Source organism: Phoca vitulina, unplaced genomic scaffold, assembly GCF_004348235.1.
Source record: "Phoca vitulina isolate PV1807 unplaced genomic scaffold, GSC_HSeal_1.0 scaffold9, whole genome shotgun sequence".
Lineage (NCBI taxonomy): Eukaryota > Metazoa > Chordata > Mammalia > Carnivora > Phocidae > Phoca > Phoca vitulina.
This window is the reverse complement of record NW_022589712.1, coordinates 31,221,159-31,240,852: the sequence shown is the minus strand read 5'-3', so window position 1 is coordinate 31,240,852 and position 19,694 is coordinate 31,221,159. Positions and strand designations below refer to the sequence as shown.

Genomic DNA, 19,694 nt, shown 5'->3' with positions numbered 1-19,694 from the left:
CATATGAATATGTGTAACTACATACTCAGCAAATATCTAAAAGGTAATAAGATACTATGAACAACCTTATACCAAAACAGTGGAAAATCCTAGAAATTCTTAGAAAATTATACTTCACAGAAATTGACTTAAGGAGAAATGGGAGACAGTTTGTTGGACAGTGTGTGTTTCCATACTACGAATTAGCTCATATCCAATTGATTCGTATCAGGATGATGTCAGTATAATTCAGAATTATGTTGATTCTCATGTGATCTTTCCCAACACATTAATGTTGTGAAGTAATTATGACAGGCTTCCTCACAATCGAAAAAAGAACCCTAACATCATATGTATAAGTCTTAGGGATCTTCCTGAAGCACAAGTACTGGCTGCTTTGGTGGTTTTGAAAACGGCTTTCCTTGTGACAGCAGGAATCTCTCTGGGGAAGTCGAGAGTACCTACGGAAAGGGGGCAGAGGTATTTCCTCCAATGCTAGGGTTTTTTGTTTTTGTTTTTGTCTTTTTGTTTTTGTGACTGATGATTAATGGCATGCCTGAGATTAGATTTTCAATTTTTATTTTGTTATTAAACTATTCTCTTGTTGGAAGCAAATGTACTCACGCATCCAGAATTCAAAGGAACAAACAGAAGCCCTATTAAAGAAATTCACTGTGAAGCTGAGTGCAAATTCCAGGAGAAATTTACTCGTGTTTTTGTTAGGATTATTATTGCTTTTGTTAGGGTCCCAGTTACAGTGCTACATGGGGCTTGGGTGGTCTGCCAGTAATCCTATTTCCCCCATTAGCTCTATTATTCATTCATAGAGCACAATTTTAATAACATTGTTTTCTCTGGTACCCACACATTCCATTAAACCAGAAACATCTGTGACTAGTCTGGGACCATTAAAATGAATAGTTTGAAATGTTCTCATAAGGAAAACTTCATGTCCAGGTGGTTTTAATAGCAAGCCCTACTGAACATTCCAGAACCAAACAATTCCTGTCTTACACAAACCTCTAGAATACAGAAAATGGTCAGTCTGTCAGTCAATTTTATGAGGTTAGCATAAACTTCATATGAGGTTATCAAATCCTCACAAGGATATGCAGGATAGGAAAATTAAAGTTTATTCTTACTCATAAACATAAAGGTAACAGTCTATAGACTACTGACTTATTTTTTTAAAAGAAAGATAAATTATGCCTACATTTTTATCCATGTATGTAAGCATGGTTTGACATTTTGACTCTAGGACATGACTTGCAGTCATTCACATCGGAAAAAGAGTGGATAATCATTCAATTATCTCAATTGACACATGATAAAATTGAAATCTATTTATGACTTTAAAAAATAACTTGCAGCAAACTAAGGGGAAGAGTTATTTCCTTAAACCCAATTAGGAGTATCTCTACAAAAACTGAAAAGATTTCAATAGATATCTTACTTAATGATGAAACATTATTCTCTTGAGGATGAAGAAAACCCTCCAAAAACCTCTTAAACCATTTCATTTCCTTCTTTTGTTGAAGGCTTTGGCCAGTGCAGGAAAACAGGAGAAAAATGTATAAGGATTAGAAATGGGAAAAATCGTTATTATTGACAAATGACACAAACATCTATGTAAAATATTCAAAATATGTGTTATATTTTTAGAATTAATAAGAGAGATTAACAAGGTTGCTATTAAAAAATCAGTGTACAGAAATATATCGCTTTTCTAACAATAATGATTAGAAATCATAACTTCTTAAAAGTCTATCTTTACAACATAATCAAAAAAATACATACAGTACCTTTAAAAATAGATGTGACAGTTCTTTATGGAAAAGGTTTAAATTTTTATTTAAAGACATAAATGAAGCCCTAAATAAATGAAGAAATATACCACATTCTGGGATTGGAAGAATCATTTTGGTAAAGGTGCTAATTTTCCTCAAAATGATCTATAGATTTAATATAGTCTCTATTAAAATTTCAGAGAATGTGAGTGTGTGTGGGTGTGTGTGTGTGTTATTTGACAAGTCATCTCAATAATTTATAAGGAATTACAAAGGGCCACATAAACCTAAATTCTCCAGATGAAGAAAAAGAAAAAGGAAGAAGAAGAGAAGGATGAAAATGGGATGAAGGGAATTTTCTTTTACCTCATTTAAAGACTTAATATAAAGTTATAGTAGTTAAGACATTGTGGTATTGATACAGGTAATGTGGCCTAAAAATACATAGAGCCTAAAAATACATATTTTCTTTTATACATATGGAAATATGATTTATGATACTGCTCACAACAGATTAATGGAGAATGGTTATGAGTGTTAGGACAATCAGATAGAAAGGATAAATGAAATTGGACCCTATCGCACACTACACATAACAATCAATTCCAGAATTGAGGTGAATTAAAAACCTAAGTATGAAAAGCAAAGCTATAAAATTCATAGAAGACATTTGGGAAAATTTCTTTATGATCTCACTGTAGAAAAGGATTACTGTTGTCACAAAAAAAGATAAAAAATAAAGCAACTGTTTGATAAATTTGACTTTATGAGGATAAAGAATTTATGTTTAACAGTAGTTATCATAAGAAACTGAAAAAAATAAACTACTAATTAGAGGGAAGGTATTTGTCACACATGTAACTGACAAAGAGTTAGCATAAGGAATATGCAAAGAATTACAAATCAATACAATTTTGTAAAATAATGTTATTTTTTCTAAACTGAGTATAGGCTGCCTGGATGCTCATAGTGATTTTTATGCCTAACATTTGTACCTTACATATTTTGTGTTAAATATTCTATTCAATATTCGTTAAAAAGACCATCACACTGCAATGCATTGTGTACACTTGTAATAGACTGTGCCTGAGTTGCTCCTGGAGATCAGAGAAGAAAGTACCATCAGGGTCAGAGTGGCTCTCTGTCAGGCAAGCTTCAGGAAAGAGTTAGGCTGTGGTAAGGCTTTGAGAATGAATATGTAAACAATTTGATGAAGGACATTCTTTTTTCTTTTAAAGATTTATTTATTTATTTGTTTATTTGAGAGAGAGAGAGAGTGGGAGTAGGGGCAGAGGGAGAGGGAAAGAGAAAATCTCAAGCAGACTCCCTGCTGAGTGCAGAGCCTGAGGCGGGGAAGGGGCTCAGCTTGATCCCAGGACCTGAGGTCATGACCTGAGCCAAAACCAAGAGTTGACCACCTAACTGACTGAGCCACCCAGGCGCCCTGATGAAGGACATTCTGAACAGCAGAAAAAGAGTGTTCAAAGTCCAGGTTTTGAAAAACCTGGTTCTGAAAAGACATAGAATTTTCAGGAAATTTAGGTAACTTAGTGTGGCTAAAATATAATATGCTTGTAGGAGATGGGTAGAACATACAGATAGAAAAGTAGGCAGGTCAGACCACAGACGGTCTTTTATGTTAGCCAGGGATTTTGGACATTGTGATGTAAGTAATACAAAAAATACTACAAAATACTTAAAGATGTTCAACAGCAGAAAGACATTTAGACAAGGGGCCAAATGTGGGATTTACATGAATCAGTAGCTACTGTGTGGAGACTGGACTAGAATGGTCAAGACTTGAGGAATGAAACCAGTTGTGGGATTTATCCAGAGTTCATGGAGGGAAAGTTGGGTCCTAAATTAAGATGCAGAGCCCATATTTGACAGGATGTGGGGAGTAAGGACGAGGAGGAACCAAGGATTCCTCCCAGACTCAGCTTGAGCAATTGCAAGGATAGTGGTGTCTTTCAATATTGAACATAGGAGGAGAAAGTGGGATAATGGGATAAATTAGTTTAATTTGTACATACAGAATTTTGGCTCCTGCTGAAATGGAGATGCCCAATAGACAGACAAAGACACCCATGTGGTTTATGTAAGTTGGCCAAACAAGAACAGAAACAGAGTAGGAGGCAGTGAGAGTACGATCACAACAATGACCTTGAGGCTTTGACATATCAGCTAAACAGAAAGAGATCTGAGCTCAAAATGGAGAGTCAGGGATATATCTTTAAATTCTCTCTGCCCCTGGGTGGCTCAGTCTTTTAAGCATCTGCCTTTGGCTCAGGTCATGATCTCAGGGTCCTTGGATTGGGCCCTGCATCGGGCTCCCTGCTCAGTGGGGAGTCTTCTCCCTTCTCCCTCTGCCTGCTGCTCCCCCCTGCTTGTGCACTCGTACACACACTCTCTCCCTCTGTGTGTCAAATAAATAAAATCTTTACAAAAATTCTCTGCAGTATGGACTAAGTTGGCAATGCCTAAATGAATTGTAAATCATAATCATAACCATAGCTAATTTATTGACCATGTGCTATGAACTATGTACTGTATATCATGCGGACATGTGATAAAATATAATCTCATTTCATTTCCAAAAGCTTAGTTTTATTTCTATGAAAATTTCAGAGGGACCGGGAACATATTGGCCTTCTTCCTGCTTATACCCTTAGCATGTAGCTAACACAATGGGCTATAACAAGTGCTCAATAAATACTTGTTATATGAATGAATAAGTGATTTAATGAATGAATAAATCTTCACAACACACTGGAAGTTATCTATTCCCCACTTTAGAAGTGAGAAAACTGAAATTTAAAGAGGTTTAGTAAATTGCTTTCTGCTATTGAACATTGCTAAACGGCTATTAATCACCAGTGTTTGAATGTAAACTCAGGCCAATAGGTTTCTAATGTACGTCACAAGCAACTATTCTAGTCTCTTTTGGTTGTGTTTTTATTTAATTGTGGCAGCAGGAGTCATGAGGAAGAGCTTAAACGACCCACCCAGGTAATGACCACATTTTTCACTTCGCTTTTTTATATAGAACTAACATGTCACCTAGCTATACATAATCAAATTTAGCATTGTGGTAATTCCACATCTAGTTTACTATGTGGTAGGAAACAGGTGTTACTGCAATGTTTGTTTTGTTGTGTTTTATTTTATTGTTCCTTGTAATATGAACCATTGAAGAGAAAATCAATGGATGGTCTATGTGTTTTTCCTTATTCCTCAAACTTTTTTAATTTTCTATGCTTAGGACAATATACAGACAAGATGGAAAACCCTGAGCCATTTAAAAATAAAGCTAACATATTTCAAGTATATGATATCACCGTTTGCAAACTCTTCTGTTCATTCAAAGTCTTGTGAGAATTGCCAATAACAGTAATTAAATGTGTTGATTGGATATTTACCAAAGTCCACCACAATTCATTTACAGTTTGACACTCTGAAGGGGCAATTGAGTCCACAGTCCAAAGAGACAAGTATGAGCAGCATCTCTTTCGCTTTGCTCTCATTTGCCAAACTTCCAAGTAAATAGAGACCAGAGGGCATCATTAACACATCTGCTGTTCTGCCTTCATCATGATGGGAAATAATTTCACACTCTAAGTCATTAGGGAAGCAGATGTACTTAGTGGAGATAGGAAAACATTTATCACAGAGCTTTATTTGAGGAATCAAATGTTTGGGGAATTCTCAGACTATTAAGCAAAGGCAAAGTGGAAATCTGAGGAAGAAAACTTTAGCTGATGCAAGAGAAGCAAAATAGTGACTTCTACCTTAGTTTACCTTCTTATTTGATGTGACTATGTTTACGGAGCTGGCATCATGAGCAATGAAACAAAGAGTCAGCTATCTGGAAGATTTCAGAAGTCTCAGGAAAACCATTCAACTAACATCACACCTTAGCCCTGGTTGGCTGAAACAAGAGAATTCTTAAACTAGATACTTATTTTCTTTGTCCCTTAATGAGTAATTTCAGAATTTAAATTTATAAATGAGTTAGGCAAGTGGAATAAATTAAGATTCTGTGGTGAAAGGGGGAATAACACAGGAAAAGGCCAATTTTGCTCTTAGTAGCAAGAATTATTTTGTCTGTGTTTGGTTGTTGCCTTTGTCATGTTACCACTGATTGTGACTGTGGGTTCGTAGCGGTCCTTATGACATTAATTTCTTCAGTGATTGGAGCTGACCAGATGCCTCCCTGGTACGTTTCAGGCCTACCATAAGATCTTGTTGCCAAAACCACCTTTCTTGCCATTGGGGTTAGTTAGTAATAGGGTAGAATAGTGGATATTTCATAAATAAAAATTTTAAAAACATGGGTGTTAAATGTAGGTTTGTCAAACATTTTAAAAACCTTCCATCTATTCTTACCAAATTTTCATAAAAGAAAAGAACATCTTAATCCTGAACATTTTACAAGTTATGATCTTAGATAAAAGAAAATTTATTAGGGGCACCTGGGTGTTTCAGGCGGTTGGGTGTCCGACTCTTGATCTCAGCTCAGGTCTTGATTTCAGGATAGCGAGTTCAAACCCCATGTTGGGTTCCACGTTGGGCGTGGAGCCTACTTAATACAAAAAAAAGAAAGAAAGAATAAAAGAAAATCTATTAAGTTGAATAAGTATTCCAAAATGAAAAACTCACTATCTTGGGCGCCTGGGTGGCTCAGTTGGTTAAGCGACTGCCTTCGGCTCAGGTCATGATCCTGGAGTCCCGGGATCGAGTCCCGCATCAGGCTCCCTGCTCAGCAGGGAGTCTGCTTCTCCCTCTGACCCTCCCCTGTCTCATGTGCTCTCTCTCTCAAATAAATAAATAAAATCTTAAAAAAAAAAAAAAAAAAAAACCTCACTACCTTGTTTTTATTTTCATATTTCACAATGATCTGTAAAATGTCACATCCAGTGCTAATCCACAGACTGAGAGGGCTTAGGAAACCCTGAATTGGACAGTCAAGGCACCAATAATTTGAGAAAATGACATTAAAATGCCTAAATTTCAGGAGATAACTTGAGAAATAATCTTTTTCTTGCTGCTTTAAAAACATCACATTCTAACCACTTATCTTTCCTCTCTGCCTTCCTTGGACACACGTTCCTGGAGCACCACCTGTGCTGGGCCCTGTGGCAGGTGCTGGAGATTCATGTGCCAGGGCTTCTGGGCTCCTTTATAAATGTGCTGTAGTATTTAGTATCTTCCAAAGTTTTCACTGTACTATACAAACTGAAAAATTTAGAATTCCTTTTTCTTAAGGAGCTAAGTCAATGGTTGTCAGAAGAAATGTAGCCCAAAAAACCTGCATTGTATGTTGAAATTGAAGACTTCTTTCTTTCTTTATTTTTTTGATGTAGTGTTCCATGATTCATTGTTTGCATATAACACCAAGTGCTCCATTCAATATGTGCCCTCTTTAATACCCATCACCAGGCTAACCCATCCCCCCACCCCCTCCCCTCTAGAACCCTCAGTTTGTTTCTCAGAGTCCATAGTCTCTCATGGTTCGTCTCCCCCTCCGATTCTCCCCCCCTTCATTTTTCCCTTCCTACTATCTTCTTCTTCTTCTTTTTTTTTTTTAACATATAATGTATTATTTGTTTCAGAGGTACAGGTCTGTGATTCATCAGTCTTACACAATTCACAGCGCTCACCATAGCACATACCCTCCCCAGTGTCTGTCACCCAGCCGCCCCATCCCTCCCACCGCCCACCACTCCAGCAACCCTCAGTTTGTTTCCTGAGATTAAGAATTCCTCATATCAGTGAGATCATATGATACATGTCTTTCTCTGATTGACTTATTTCGCTTAGCATAATACCCTCTAGTTCCATCCATGTCATTGCAAATAGCAAGATTTTGGGGTTTTTTTTTTTTGATGGCTGCATAATAGTCCATTGTATATATATATACCATATCTTCTTTATCCATTCATCTGTTGATGGACATCTTGGCTCTTTCCATAGTTTGGCTATTGTGGACATTGCTGCTATAAACTCTATTTTCAACTTTTTGAGGAACCTCCATACTGTTTTCCAGAGTGGCTGCACCAGCTTGCATTCCCACCAACAGTGTAGGAGGGTTCCCCTTTCTCTACATCCTCACCGACATCTGTTGTTTCCTGACTTGTTAATTTTAGCCATTCTGACTGGTGTGAGGTGGTATCTCATTGAGGTTTTGATTTGGATTTCCCAGAAACTGAAGACTTCTGAGTCTCAGTCCAAACATCCCAAAAAATTGGAAGGCAGTTAGGGCTTCAAACATCAGCTTAGGCAGTAGACCATAAGCTAAATCTAGACACATTTTAATACCTTAACTCTTGGGGCACCTGGGTGGCTCAGTTGGTTAAGCATCAGCTTTTGGCTCAGGTCATGATCTTAGGGTCCTGGGATTGAGCCCCCTGTGGGGCTCCCTGCTCAGTGGGGAGTCTGCTTCTCCCTCTCCCTCTGACCCTCCCTCCACATGTGCTCTCTCTCTCTCATTCTCTCTCTCTCAAATAAATACAATCTTAAAAAAATAAGAAAACAACTCTTAAAATCATTTCTGTTCATAACAAATACACATTTATTGCCAAAATTAAACCCATATAGGCACATCTGCTTAGACTTGGCAGGGGATCAAACTATGAATCCCTGTAGTTTCTCCATTGTTGGCCCCACTTCCTGAAATAGATTTCCTGGAGGGTGGAGTTTGTAGCCAGACAGACTGGGGCTCAAATCTGTCTCTAACTTTTATTAGCTTGATCCCCTTGGATACCTTATTATAATCCCTTATTCATTTATTCCCTCTTAAAACCAGGCATAGAGTGACTTGTCTGTGTCAGGCATTGTGCTAAGCACAGGGTATACAAGGATGAGTAAAACACACTCCCTAACTTCAGCAATTTACAGTTCAGTGGGGGGCAGAGGACATCTTAGAACAATGAATAAGTGCACCAACAAGGAAATGCATAGGATATTTTGGGAATTCAGAGAAAAACACCTACCTGATCTGGGGAATTATAGATGGCCTCCTGGAGAGATAACCCTCAAGAGGATTCTTTAAAATGAGTAAATGTCAGCCAGTTAAGGGAGGTGGAGTTGGGGAGGAAGGAGGCATTTCAGCGTTTCAGGCATGGGGGGGCTGCAGGAGCAAAGGCACAAAGGAGAGAAAGCACAGGAACTAGGAAGAGAGCTGGGATTTCAACTCAGGTTTGCCTGCTTCCAAAGCCTGAGGACGTCCCTCTGTGTGGGTGCTGCAGGCCTCTGCTCCATACTACTGTGCTTCCTGGCTTACATAAAGTATCTGTTCAAGCTCATTAGATAGGTAGGTAATAGTTACTTCGCAAATAGATATTGCTATTATACATGTATATATAAGAATATAGTTATTATATATATATAATATACATATTTTATATACATTATTTTTTAAAGAAATAAAAAAATCCCACAGCCTCTCAAACATCCTATATGCCAAACACTGACATATCACAGACCAGTGATGTAAAAATGTGGCACCAAGTTCAATTTCCTTCTGCGTAGACCTTGGAATAAATCTTCTGCTATTCTTTTGCATAATTGTAATTTTGAAATTTATTAGGAAAGAGGATGATATAATTCTGCACCACCTTTAAAAAAAAATCCAGTATGTAATATTTGCCTATGGCAACTTCTCTGTGTAATCTGCCTGAGCATATTCTGAGTAAGCACCACCATAGCACATGCCAATAAAATGATAGGGAATAATACTAATAATGTATGTTTGCTGCGTGGTTTTTTTTTTTATGTGCAAGTCTCCATGCTAGACAGTTTCTCTCATCTAATAATCAACAGTCTGGTGAGATGGGTAATATTATTGTTCTCATTTGTAGGTGAGTGAGCTAAGGCTTAGAGTTTTTAAGTAACTTTGTCCAAACATTAGTTGATAAATATGGCGCCAGAATTTAAACCCGTGGTATCTGGCTTCTAGGCTTTCCCTCTTCACCGTAGATTAATTTCTTGACATAGGACCTGAGTATCCACATTATTTATATTTATATTATTGCTCCCCAGCAGCAGCCAGGGTTGAGTGACATACCACATTGTGGGGCGCCTGGGTGGTTCAGTGTTAAGTGTCTGCCTTCAGCTCAGGCAGTGATCCCAGAGTCCTGGGATCAAGCCACACGTCAGGCTCCCTGCTCAGTGGGACACCTGCTTCTCCCTCTCCCACTCCCCCTGCTTGTGTTCCCTCTCTCTCTGTGTCTCTCTCTGTCAAATAAATAAATAAAATCTTTAAAAAAAAATACCACATTGTGAAAACATTGACCAATAAACAAATCTTAGAGTTTATCCTCTATCTCAGTTATTATTTATCTGACATATATTTAGGAAGAGGAAGGTTTGCCATTGATAAACCATTGTGATGGCTTCACTCTAAGCTTCTAAGTCACTTAAGTTGATAAATATGCTGAGAACTTTCAATTTGTATGAGTCAAGGTTTTCTCTCTCTCAGGAAAAATCAAAGACAGAACAAATTAGATGCTGATGTTGATATGGCTTTACAGGAGAATCAGCCTCAACCAAGTTAAAATGTTGGAGCAGGAGAACCAGCCTCAACCAAGTTAAAATGTTGGAGCAGTATAAATACGCTGGGAGCTTAAATACTTGGGAAAGGGGTTTTAGGAGGAGGAGGGATATGGAAAAGAAGGTCAGGACCTGTCAAAGATAAATTCATTTCCTTTGAATACTTTTTATTGCTGGCCATATACTCAATAACCTGTATTAAGACACTTTGGAAAATGCATATATACCTTACCTTAAAAAAATACTTCAATCTGATTCTTACATCATCTAGAATATTTGAGTGCAGCATTCAAAATATCTCTCTGGAGAGAGGTTTTGTTAGTACATTTTATAGTCTGTTAAATTTAAAAACAAATCATTCTTCATATATCTACACATTGAAGTTAAAGTTCAAGCTCTTGTTGACAATGTACGGCTAAACAGAAACTGTGACTCACCAGAATCTACAATGGATTAGAGTTTATATGGTTTGTCTTATGTTTTTGGCAAGTATTTATGATTCTCCCGAGACTGGATTATTGAGTTCAAGAACCAAGTTAAAAATGGGGATGGACCTTCTAGTTTACTGATCTCTTAAGATGGCTTTATAATTATTATTAATAAATCAGTTCCAACAAACTTCTTCGCTAATGCATCTATTTTTATCTCTTCCTAATTGGCATTTTATACAAATTCGTCTCTTTGAGAGGTGGCGAGTGGAAAATGAGACTATTTTGATTGGAAGTCGTCTGGATTTGGGGAAAGAATGTCATGTCATTGCAATCACTTTCTTAGCATTTACCATAATACAGTGTATCAAGTTAAGGTTCTTTCCATGGATGCAACTAAAAATTACTCTCAAAAGAATTTATTGGAAAACTATCTGAGATTCATGGAATACCTGAGAGACTGGAGAGCTTAGTTTGGAAATGGACAGACCGTGAGGCAGCTCTGGAGTCTGGTAAGCAAGAACCTCAATAACACCAAGAGCAGTCTGGCCAAGATCTTACCACATGGATGGAATGGAATTCCACACATGTCTTCAATGTTTTCTGCTAATGATTCTGCTAAAGATCACTGTTTTTCCCCTCTGCTAAAGATTTAAATTCCAAAGAAAGACTTTATGGAAATGTTAGTTGGCTTACCCCCTGTCTATTTAGTAAAGGGGAAAGGCAGGGGTCTATCTTCTCACTACAGTTCCAACAAGCTATGTCCAGTCAGAGTGGGAAATTTCTCAAAGGCTAATTGGATGCTAGTTGGGAAATGGACTCTGGGCAACCAAAAGGCAAAAATACTTTCTGCATGAGGGAATGGAAGCTAGAGTGATGCTGGGAATATAGAAAGACAAAGTGAGCCTATCTTCTAGTTGTGCTAAGAGAGTGGGTTATAGGTTATCTCTTATTGTGAGTCTTAAAAACAGAGGCTACCAAGAAAGATAGGCTATGGGGCTGTAGCATTGAGTAAAAAAAAGAGGTCGAATTATCTGAGTCATGAACTTGTACCAAGAAAAATGTAGGATCGATAGTAAAACCTGAATAGTAATTTAAAATAAACGTAAGACAAGAATGACTCTTATCACCACTATCAATATTACTCTAGAAATTCTGACTAATTAAAGTACAGCAAAGAATATAAATAAGAATCATAATTATTGGAAAGGAGATAAAACTTAGCATTGTTTGAGGATAACATGACTACACAGAATGAAAGTCCAAATAAATCAACTGAAAAGCTAAAATAAATTTTACTGTATGCCAGCAATAATGATTACACAGAAAATATAGTGGTTTAAAAAAGATTTACTCACAATAGGCAAAACACACATACACAAAAGGACAGAATGGGAATAATTTTGAGAGGAACCTATGGGAGCAAATGAAGAACACCACAGAAACTTGCTATACGGTACAGAAAGCTGTCTAAATATTTTTGTTCCCTTTTTTTTAAGATTTTATTTATTTATTTGAGAGAATGAACAAATGAGAGAGCATGAACAGGGGGAGGAACAGGGGACAAACAGGGGGCTGAGCAGGGAGCCCAGCGTGGGGCTCGATCCTCGGACTCTGAGATCATGACCTGAGCCAAAGTCAAATGCTTAACCGACTGGGCCACCCAGGTGCCCCCTTTTGTTCACTTTTTAAAATCTGACAAAGTGATCTCACAGATGAAAAAAAGTCTAGGTAGTTTTTGACACTGGGAGTAATTAGCAACAATTTGTCTTACTTTATATTAAATGAAAAGATAAATGTCCCAGAACAAAAATCTAGTCAAATCGATAAAACATAATACGTAGTCCTGAAACAGACCATGATCGATGGAAGGATTTAACATCCTCAGAGATCAACAGGTCTGTGAACAGAAACTTGGATGCAAGAAGGTGCAATGTAATTTCATTTAAAATTAGCTACTTTACCCCAACCTACTCGTGAGCGTAAGTTGCTGTTATTAAATAAATAAACCCAAATCGCTAGGGCTACTCAACATGCAACAGACTGCATGAAGTCTGTAGGAGAAACAGCTCAATTGGAAATCAGTGCTTATCATTTAGAATGTTTGCCCGCTTCCTGTTCTGGAATCTTATTTGAAACCACCATTGTTCCTCTTTTTCTTTTTGTATATGCCATCTTAATAGGCATGGCATGTCTATTCTGATTATACCTCGTGTTAATCCATCATGTTTAGCTGCACTGATGGATGGCTGCTCCTCTTTCGGTGTAGCCTGGAGCCCAAGAAGGGAATTTGTTTTACTTCATAGAGCTTGTATTTTGAGTCCTGTCATACCAGGCACAACCTTGAAATATGGTAAAATCCTTCCAGACACTTTCAGAACCTTCACTAACAAGTAACAGAAATTTGGTTTAATTTCCATCATTAAAAAAAAAAGAAAGAAATTGAAATCTAAGTGGTCAACAATAGGGAAATGGTTAAAAAAAATCTTGGGGGGCACCTGGGTGGCTCAGTTAAATATCCGACTCTTGATCTCAGTTCTGGTCTTGATCTCAGGGCCATGAGTTCAAGCCCCATGTTTGGAAAAAAAAAAAATCTTTGTAGATCCATACAATGTAACATTATACAGTCACCAAAATATTATGTTTTTAAGAATTTTAAATGATATAGTTCTTTTAGGAGGTAAGCTATGAGTGATATCTTCATTTTCATTTCGTTTCTGTATGATTTTTTATTTTTATTTTTTCTTTATTTTCTGATTTTTTTGCAACTTTTCTGAGAATCAAGAACACCTATTATAAGAAGATGAAAATTAAGTTATTTGAAAACTGGAATATATATTAATAAGGATTCATGATAAATAGCAAGTCATGTATAAACAATTATTTAATAACATTTAATGTGTACTTTCTTTGATTTTACAAAAAGGCATTTATAGTCAAGCAAATGAATGACAAAGCCATTCTAATTTGCATTCCCAAATACATTCCCTAAATAACTGGAGTAAGGTACTGCTGACAATTTCATGGCAGTTCATGTAAGGCCTGGAAAATTTCTTTAATGAAGAGCCTTCAATTCTGGACTTGCAAAGCTTCTGTGGATAGTAAAAATGGCAAAGATCACATCTACTACGTCTAAAATAGGAAGCAAAATATAAGAATCTCACTATACATTCTTTGGCTCAAATAATTGATAAAAGACCTTGCAATTGGTGCATGTGGTTGATTATGTCGTGATCATAATATGATCACCACCTGTTTTGCAAAACAGTAAGCAGTAAATATAATAATTCTATGGATGTGATTCTAAAAATAGTTTATAACTACACGAATCTTTTTGGAAAATTTTACCAAGTAGAATCATCTTCAGTGCTTTTCTGAACCAGGGATAGAAAAACGCATAAACCAGTGGATTGAAAGTAGAGTTTAAGTAGCCAAACCAAATCAATGCATCATTCAAGGTGGATGGAATACTATAGTCCAGGAAAGGATCCATGACCATGCAGACAAAGAAAGGACACCAGCATATTAGGAAAACTCCCATCACAATCCCTAAAGTCTTTGCAGCTTTCCTTTCTTTGCTTTGTGACATTCTATTTTTTTCTTCCAATCCAATTTGAAACTTCTGATTTGCATTGTGAATTGATCTTGCCTGTCCTTGAGCAATGAAGTATATTCTGGAATAGACACACAACATAATAGATGCTGGTATATAGAAAGAAGTCATAAAGGCCAATACCCCAGATGTTTTGCTAAAGAAGACAGAGCAACCCCCTAGGCAGTGAATGTATTTGTAATACATCTCTTCAGCTCCTTTGAAGTTTAGCTCCAGAAAAATCATTCCAAATGCAAAAAGAGCAGGGACACTCCAACTAATGAAGATCATCACAAAGATAACCAAGATACTGATCCTGGCTTTGTATCTCAATGGATCACACACAGCATAGTAGCGGTCAATGGAAATGAAGGACAAGTGGAAAATGGATGCTGAGCTCAGCATAATGTCAATGCTGGTGTGAATTTTACAGAAGACCTCTCCAAAGTACCAGCCATGCTCAACAGATCTGACCATGCTATAGGGCATGACCAAGCACCCCAGCAGAAAGTCCACAGTGGCCATGGAATGAATGAGCCAATTAGTTGGGGTATGAAGTTGCTTGAAGTGTGATATGGAAATAATGACTATCAGATTGCCAATGAGTGTGGTCAGAATTATGAGCACCATTAAACTATACAAGGAAGCACGAACATCATTTGACCTGCTGTTTTTCACACAGGAAATATTAATTATATTGTGGCAAAAAGACATCGTTCCTGAAGGTTGTCCACCAGTTTATTTCTTCCTTTGTGTGTTGAGGAATCTTTCTTCGAAATCCATAATCAGGTTAGGGTTCCTTGTTTTACTTCCATATACCTATTCCAGAAACCCGGGAGGAAAAAAAAAAAGAGAGGGAGAGAATCATTGGCAATTTGGTTCCTTTCACTTCTAACACACTATTACTCCTTGCTAAAAAATAGTTATTTTAGAAAGAGCCTTTATTCTTAAGTTTAATTCCATAGGTCAGTTCAATAACTTTTTTTTAACACCTCCTCGATGTTGAATACTATGCTAGAAATGAAAAGTTGAATTATTAGGTTGAAATATATGAAACTGCCACTTTTTCTGGTCAGAAAAGGTGAAATGATGAATTTTTCATATGCTTCAATTTATGGAAATAGTCTTTGCTCAAAGAAAAGTCTTGTGGGAAAAGTTTGTGTTCTAAAGGGTAGATATAAATTGCCAGAAATTTTAGAATTAAAATATGTTCGAGAGAAAAAAGTGAAGTATTTTAAATGTGCCTCTTGTTCACAATAATATCCACTAGTGCCTGCTTTTGCCCTTGATAACATAAGATATTTCTTATTTTATAATTCATTGTAATGGAAAGAAGCTTACATGCCTTTACTTCCAGTTTGCAAAGCACTTATACATACATTCCAAGCATTACTTCATTTAACATTTTTGCATCTACGATACAAACATTATTCCTTATAAGGAAGACATGACATGTTTTGTTAGTATAATTATACTGGCAAGAAATTGAGTCTCCGTTCATGAAACCATTAAAGCTGGAATATGACCTAAGGTCTCAATTACTAGTACAGTTTCTTTTTTACTAATCCACATTTTCTTTCCACGGCAGAAAGGATCAATTCAGATAAATTACTTTCAAGAACATTAAACTTTGAACTTTCATGTAAGAACATAGGATGTCTTGAAAAGTGGTACCTTTTAGTGAAGTGTGATATTTTTGTCCATATTATTAAGGATTTTAAATATACAGACCAAAGTTTGTGGTAAGACATGATGTGGCACGGGGGAAAAGATGGCTGAGGTGAGAACCCAGGGAACCTGAGCTTCCATGTGGGCTGTGGGCTGTGGGCATGGCACTGGAGCTCTTTTTTTGTTTGTTTTTCTTAAAGCTCTGAAACCCATTAAAATTTTTTTTCATTCAATCCCAATTTTAAAACAAAAGTAAAATCTTATTAAAACAGAAATGGCTGGGGCGCCTGGCTGGCTCAGTCGTTGAGCATCTGCCTTCTGCTCAGGTCATGGTCCCAGGGTCCTAGGATCGAGCCCCGCATCGGGCTCCCTGCTCGCGGGAAGCCTGCTTCTCCCTCTCCCACTCTCCCTGCTTGTGTTCCCTCTCTCACTGTGTCTCTGTCAAATAAATAAATAAAATCTTTAAAAAACAAAAAAAAGAAATGGCACCTTCTTCCTCCTTATGTCCATTAAAAATCCCGAAGCTCCATGAGAGCTGGTTTAAAAATATCCCCTTTGGGGGTGCCTGGGTGACACAGTCAGTTAAGCATGAGCCTCTTGATTTAGGCTCAGGTCAGGATCTCAGGGTCATGAGTTTGAGACCCTCTCCCCTGCCCCAAGACTGCTTCTCTCCTTCTCGCTCCTCCTCTGTCCCTCCCCCTACTGGAGTGTACATTCTCTCTCTCTCTCGATTTCTCTCTCTAAAAATAAATAAATAAATCTTTTAAAAAATATCCCCTTTGTTTCTATATGATTCTGAATTTTCAACTAAATTCTGGAATTCTCAATATATTTTGAAATATATATATATATGGTATGTATAAATATATATGTATATATATATATATGAAGAGAGGGAGAGAGAGAATTTGGAGGAAGAATGTGAATTTCTGGCAGTCAATGAACAACCTGCACAATGTTGAAATGCTAGAAAATAGCAACAAGTTTTAGAATATTCCAGGAGTCTGCCTTCCTTTTCATTTCCTCCCATTCCCTCTGGGCTGACAGTTTAGATCAAGACTACATAGAAATCTAAATGTATCCATAACTGGAAGTGCAGGAATAAAAAATAAATAAAATATTTAGGTACTAAAATGCATATTTTAATAAATTTAAAACACCTCTCCTCCAATCCCTTCAAATATGTAGTACTCTTCCATAAAAACAATAAATTCCTCAGAAAGAATTATTTTTAAATCCACGTCTTCCGATGATCCCCTTATATTTCCCCCTTATGGGAAAGGAAAACAAAACAAAACCTCTTTGAAAGAGTCATTTACACTCCTCGTCTTTCATTCTTCTACTAACCTTTTGAATACACTCTAACAAGACTTTTATTGTAAACACACCACCAAAACAGTTTTTCTTTTCAGCTAAGACAGCAGAAGAGATGATTTATTGTAACGTGTTACATTCAGCCACAAATGAAAACAGAATTAGTCCAGGAAGTCACAGGTCCAGGGCAAAGGACCAAAAGGGACTATTTTGGTATGAGCAGGGTGGGTTTCTCAAAGGTGGTCATTGTGATCAGATGGTGATGGATGTTCTGGACCCACTGAATCAAGTTCTAGAAAGTAGGCAAGCAGTCCAAAAATTGCTACAAGCGTCGCTGGCCTCTTGCTTTCCTTATTTCTGCTCCTGTGGCTTCCACGGATGTACAAGTCAGCACTTTACTTGGACCTCTGTTCCATCTTCCTTCCTTGACCCTTCAGCCTGTGCATGTGCTGCTTCCTCTCATGGGGCAGAGGTTTCCAAGAAGATGGCACTAAGGCCAAGAGCTCAAAACAGTTTTTTAATTTTGTTGTCCTAGGTTATTAAAACCCAGTGGTAAATTATCAGGCTTCTTCTTCCTTGACCTCCTAGATACTTCTTGAAACAATTCCTTCCCTTGCAGCTCTGAATTCAATGGCTACTCTTTTCAGTCTCCATTGCTAGGTTTTCCTCAACTCACTTGCCTTGAGGCTAGTCCTTGGTTCCCTTCTCTACTTATATCTGCTCCCTATTTACGGTCTCCTGGCTTTAAGCTAATCTATATGCTGAGGAGTCTCAAATGAATACCTCCAGCCATGACCTCCCCCCCTACATTCTGGACAAACATGTCCTGCTGTCTAGAAAATATCACCAGTTACTGTGTCTAAAGCCTCCAATCTTCTCCACAACATGTGTTCATCTCTTTTTCCTTCCTACACATCTCAAAAATGGCAACTCCATTCTTGAAAATCCTCAGTCTTACACCTTGAAGTAATTATTGACCACTCTCTCTCACACTCAATAATAAAGCCAAGGTATCAGTAAGTATCTTGACACTTCATTGAAAATATATCCATAATTGGACCAGTTCTCATGGTCCCAGCCACCAACCACTGTCAAATTAGTAGCCTCCCAACTGGTTTCCCTGCTTCTTTTCTTTTTTCCCCCTTCCTTTCTAGTTTAATTCTAGAGTCTTGACTTGAGTACCTAGCTTCAAAGCCAAAGAGTGGATTGGTTCCCTCCTCACCATTTCTTTCAGAAAAGGTAAAGAATATGAATGAATTCTCTGGACGGTGTGGAAAGCATGTTCAACAGATGATGTTAAGCAGAGGAGAGATTCATTCTGTTTGCCATCAGTTGTAATAATTAGTTATAAAGTCAAGGAAAGAGGCCCACAGGGCCCCTTGAAAAGGTAATCATGGAGTACAGAGGAGAAAGTCATAGTTTTTGTTTTGTTTTGTTTTAAGGAAGAATTGCCTTCTATTGAATTGCCTTCTATTCATTTTCAAATTACTGATACAAACTTGTCAGAGAATAATTATGTATTTTGCTCAACATCAATCTGCAAAAAGTTTCCAAACATATGTGCATTTCTTGTTCAATTTCCAAAAATAAATAAAGGCTTTCTATCTGAAAGCATTTACATTCCTAGCTCTCTAAAGTAAACATTAAGAAACAAAGTCCGAAAAATGATCTCCCGGCCTCTGAAGAGTCCACTCAGTTACATGAAGTATTTTTTTTCGCAACACTTTTTCAGATTCAAAAGGTATTTACATCCTAGAAACTGGAGGATCTTCATTTCAAACCCTTCAGTCCGTTTCCATGGCAACACTGCAGCACTCCTTGGTTACCAGAAGTCACATTAGTTGACTGTGGAATTTCTCAATCTTCTTTACACTCGGGCTTGGTCTGTTCTTTGCACCAAACTAAATCACTTGTTACTTTAATATACGAAGTCCCATCAGAATGCCAGTTTGTGAGAACCACACGTGCCTTCATAGGGCTGGCGAGGTCCTTTCTCAGCCGCGCTGCTGAACGCCTCTCAGGTCTAATAGTTTGGCATCGAGCGCCTGCACTCGAGCCCCAGAGGAGGTGAGGTCAGGCCCGCATGCAGCGCCACCTGGCCCACCTCCAAAGTCATAGCTTCTTAAAACTCAGGCAGCAGTCACTGGTGTGCAGGTGAACAGAACCAGGGAGAGGAAGAAGTGACACTAGCCTAGATGAGGAATTTCTCAGCATGTCACAACCCTACAGGAGAAAGTCACCTGAGCTCCAAAGTACATTTAGGGAGACATCAAGATCTTCTGCCCCTTACCCCAAGGAAACTGGCAGTTATTCAAGGAAAACAACAGTAAAATGGCCTGGAGTTGCAACAGTGCAGAACCTTCTGGTATGTCTTAA

General features: G+C 37.6%; 1 protein-coding gene and 1 pseudogene across 1 annotated transcript; both read right to left on the bottom strand.

The window, feature by feature from the left end:
• Window positions 1–14,033: 14,033 nt before the first annotated feature.
• Window positions 14,034–15,050, bottom strand: TAAR1 (trace amine associated receptor 1). Its single transcript, XM_032408255.1, has one exon. It carries the CDS (start codon window positions 15,048–15,050, stop codon window positions 14,034–14,036), a length of 1,017 nt encoding a protein of 338 aa, XP_032264146.1.
• A 4,052-nt stretch (window positions 15,051–19,102) lies between these two features.
• LOC116634313 lies at window positions 19,103–19,356 on the bottom strand (annotated as a pseudogene).
• Window positions 19,357–19,694: the final 338 nt, after the last annotated feature.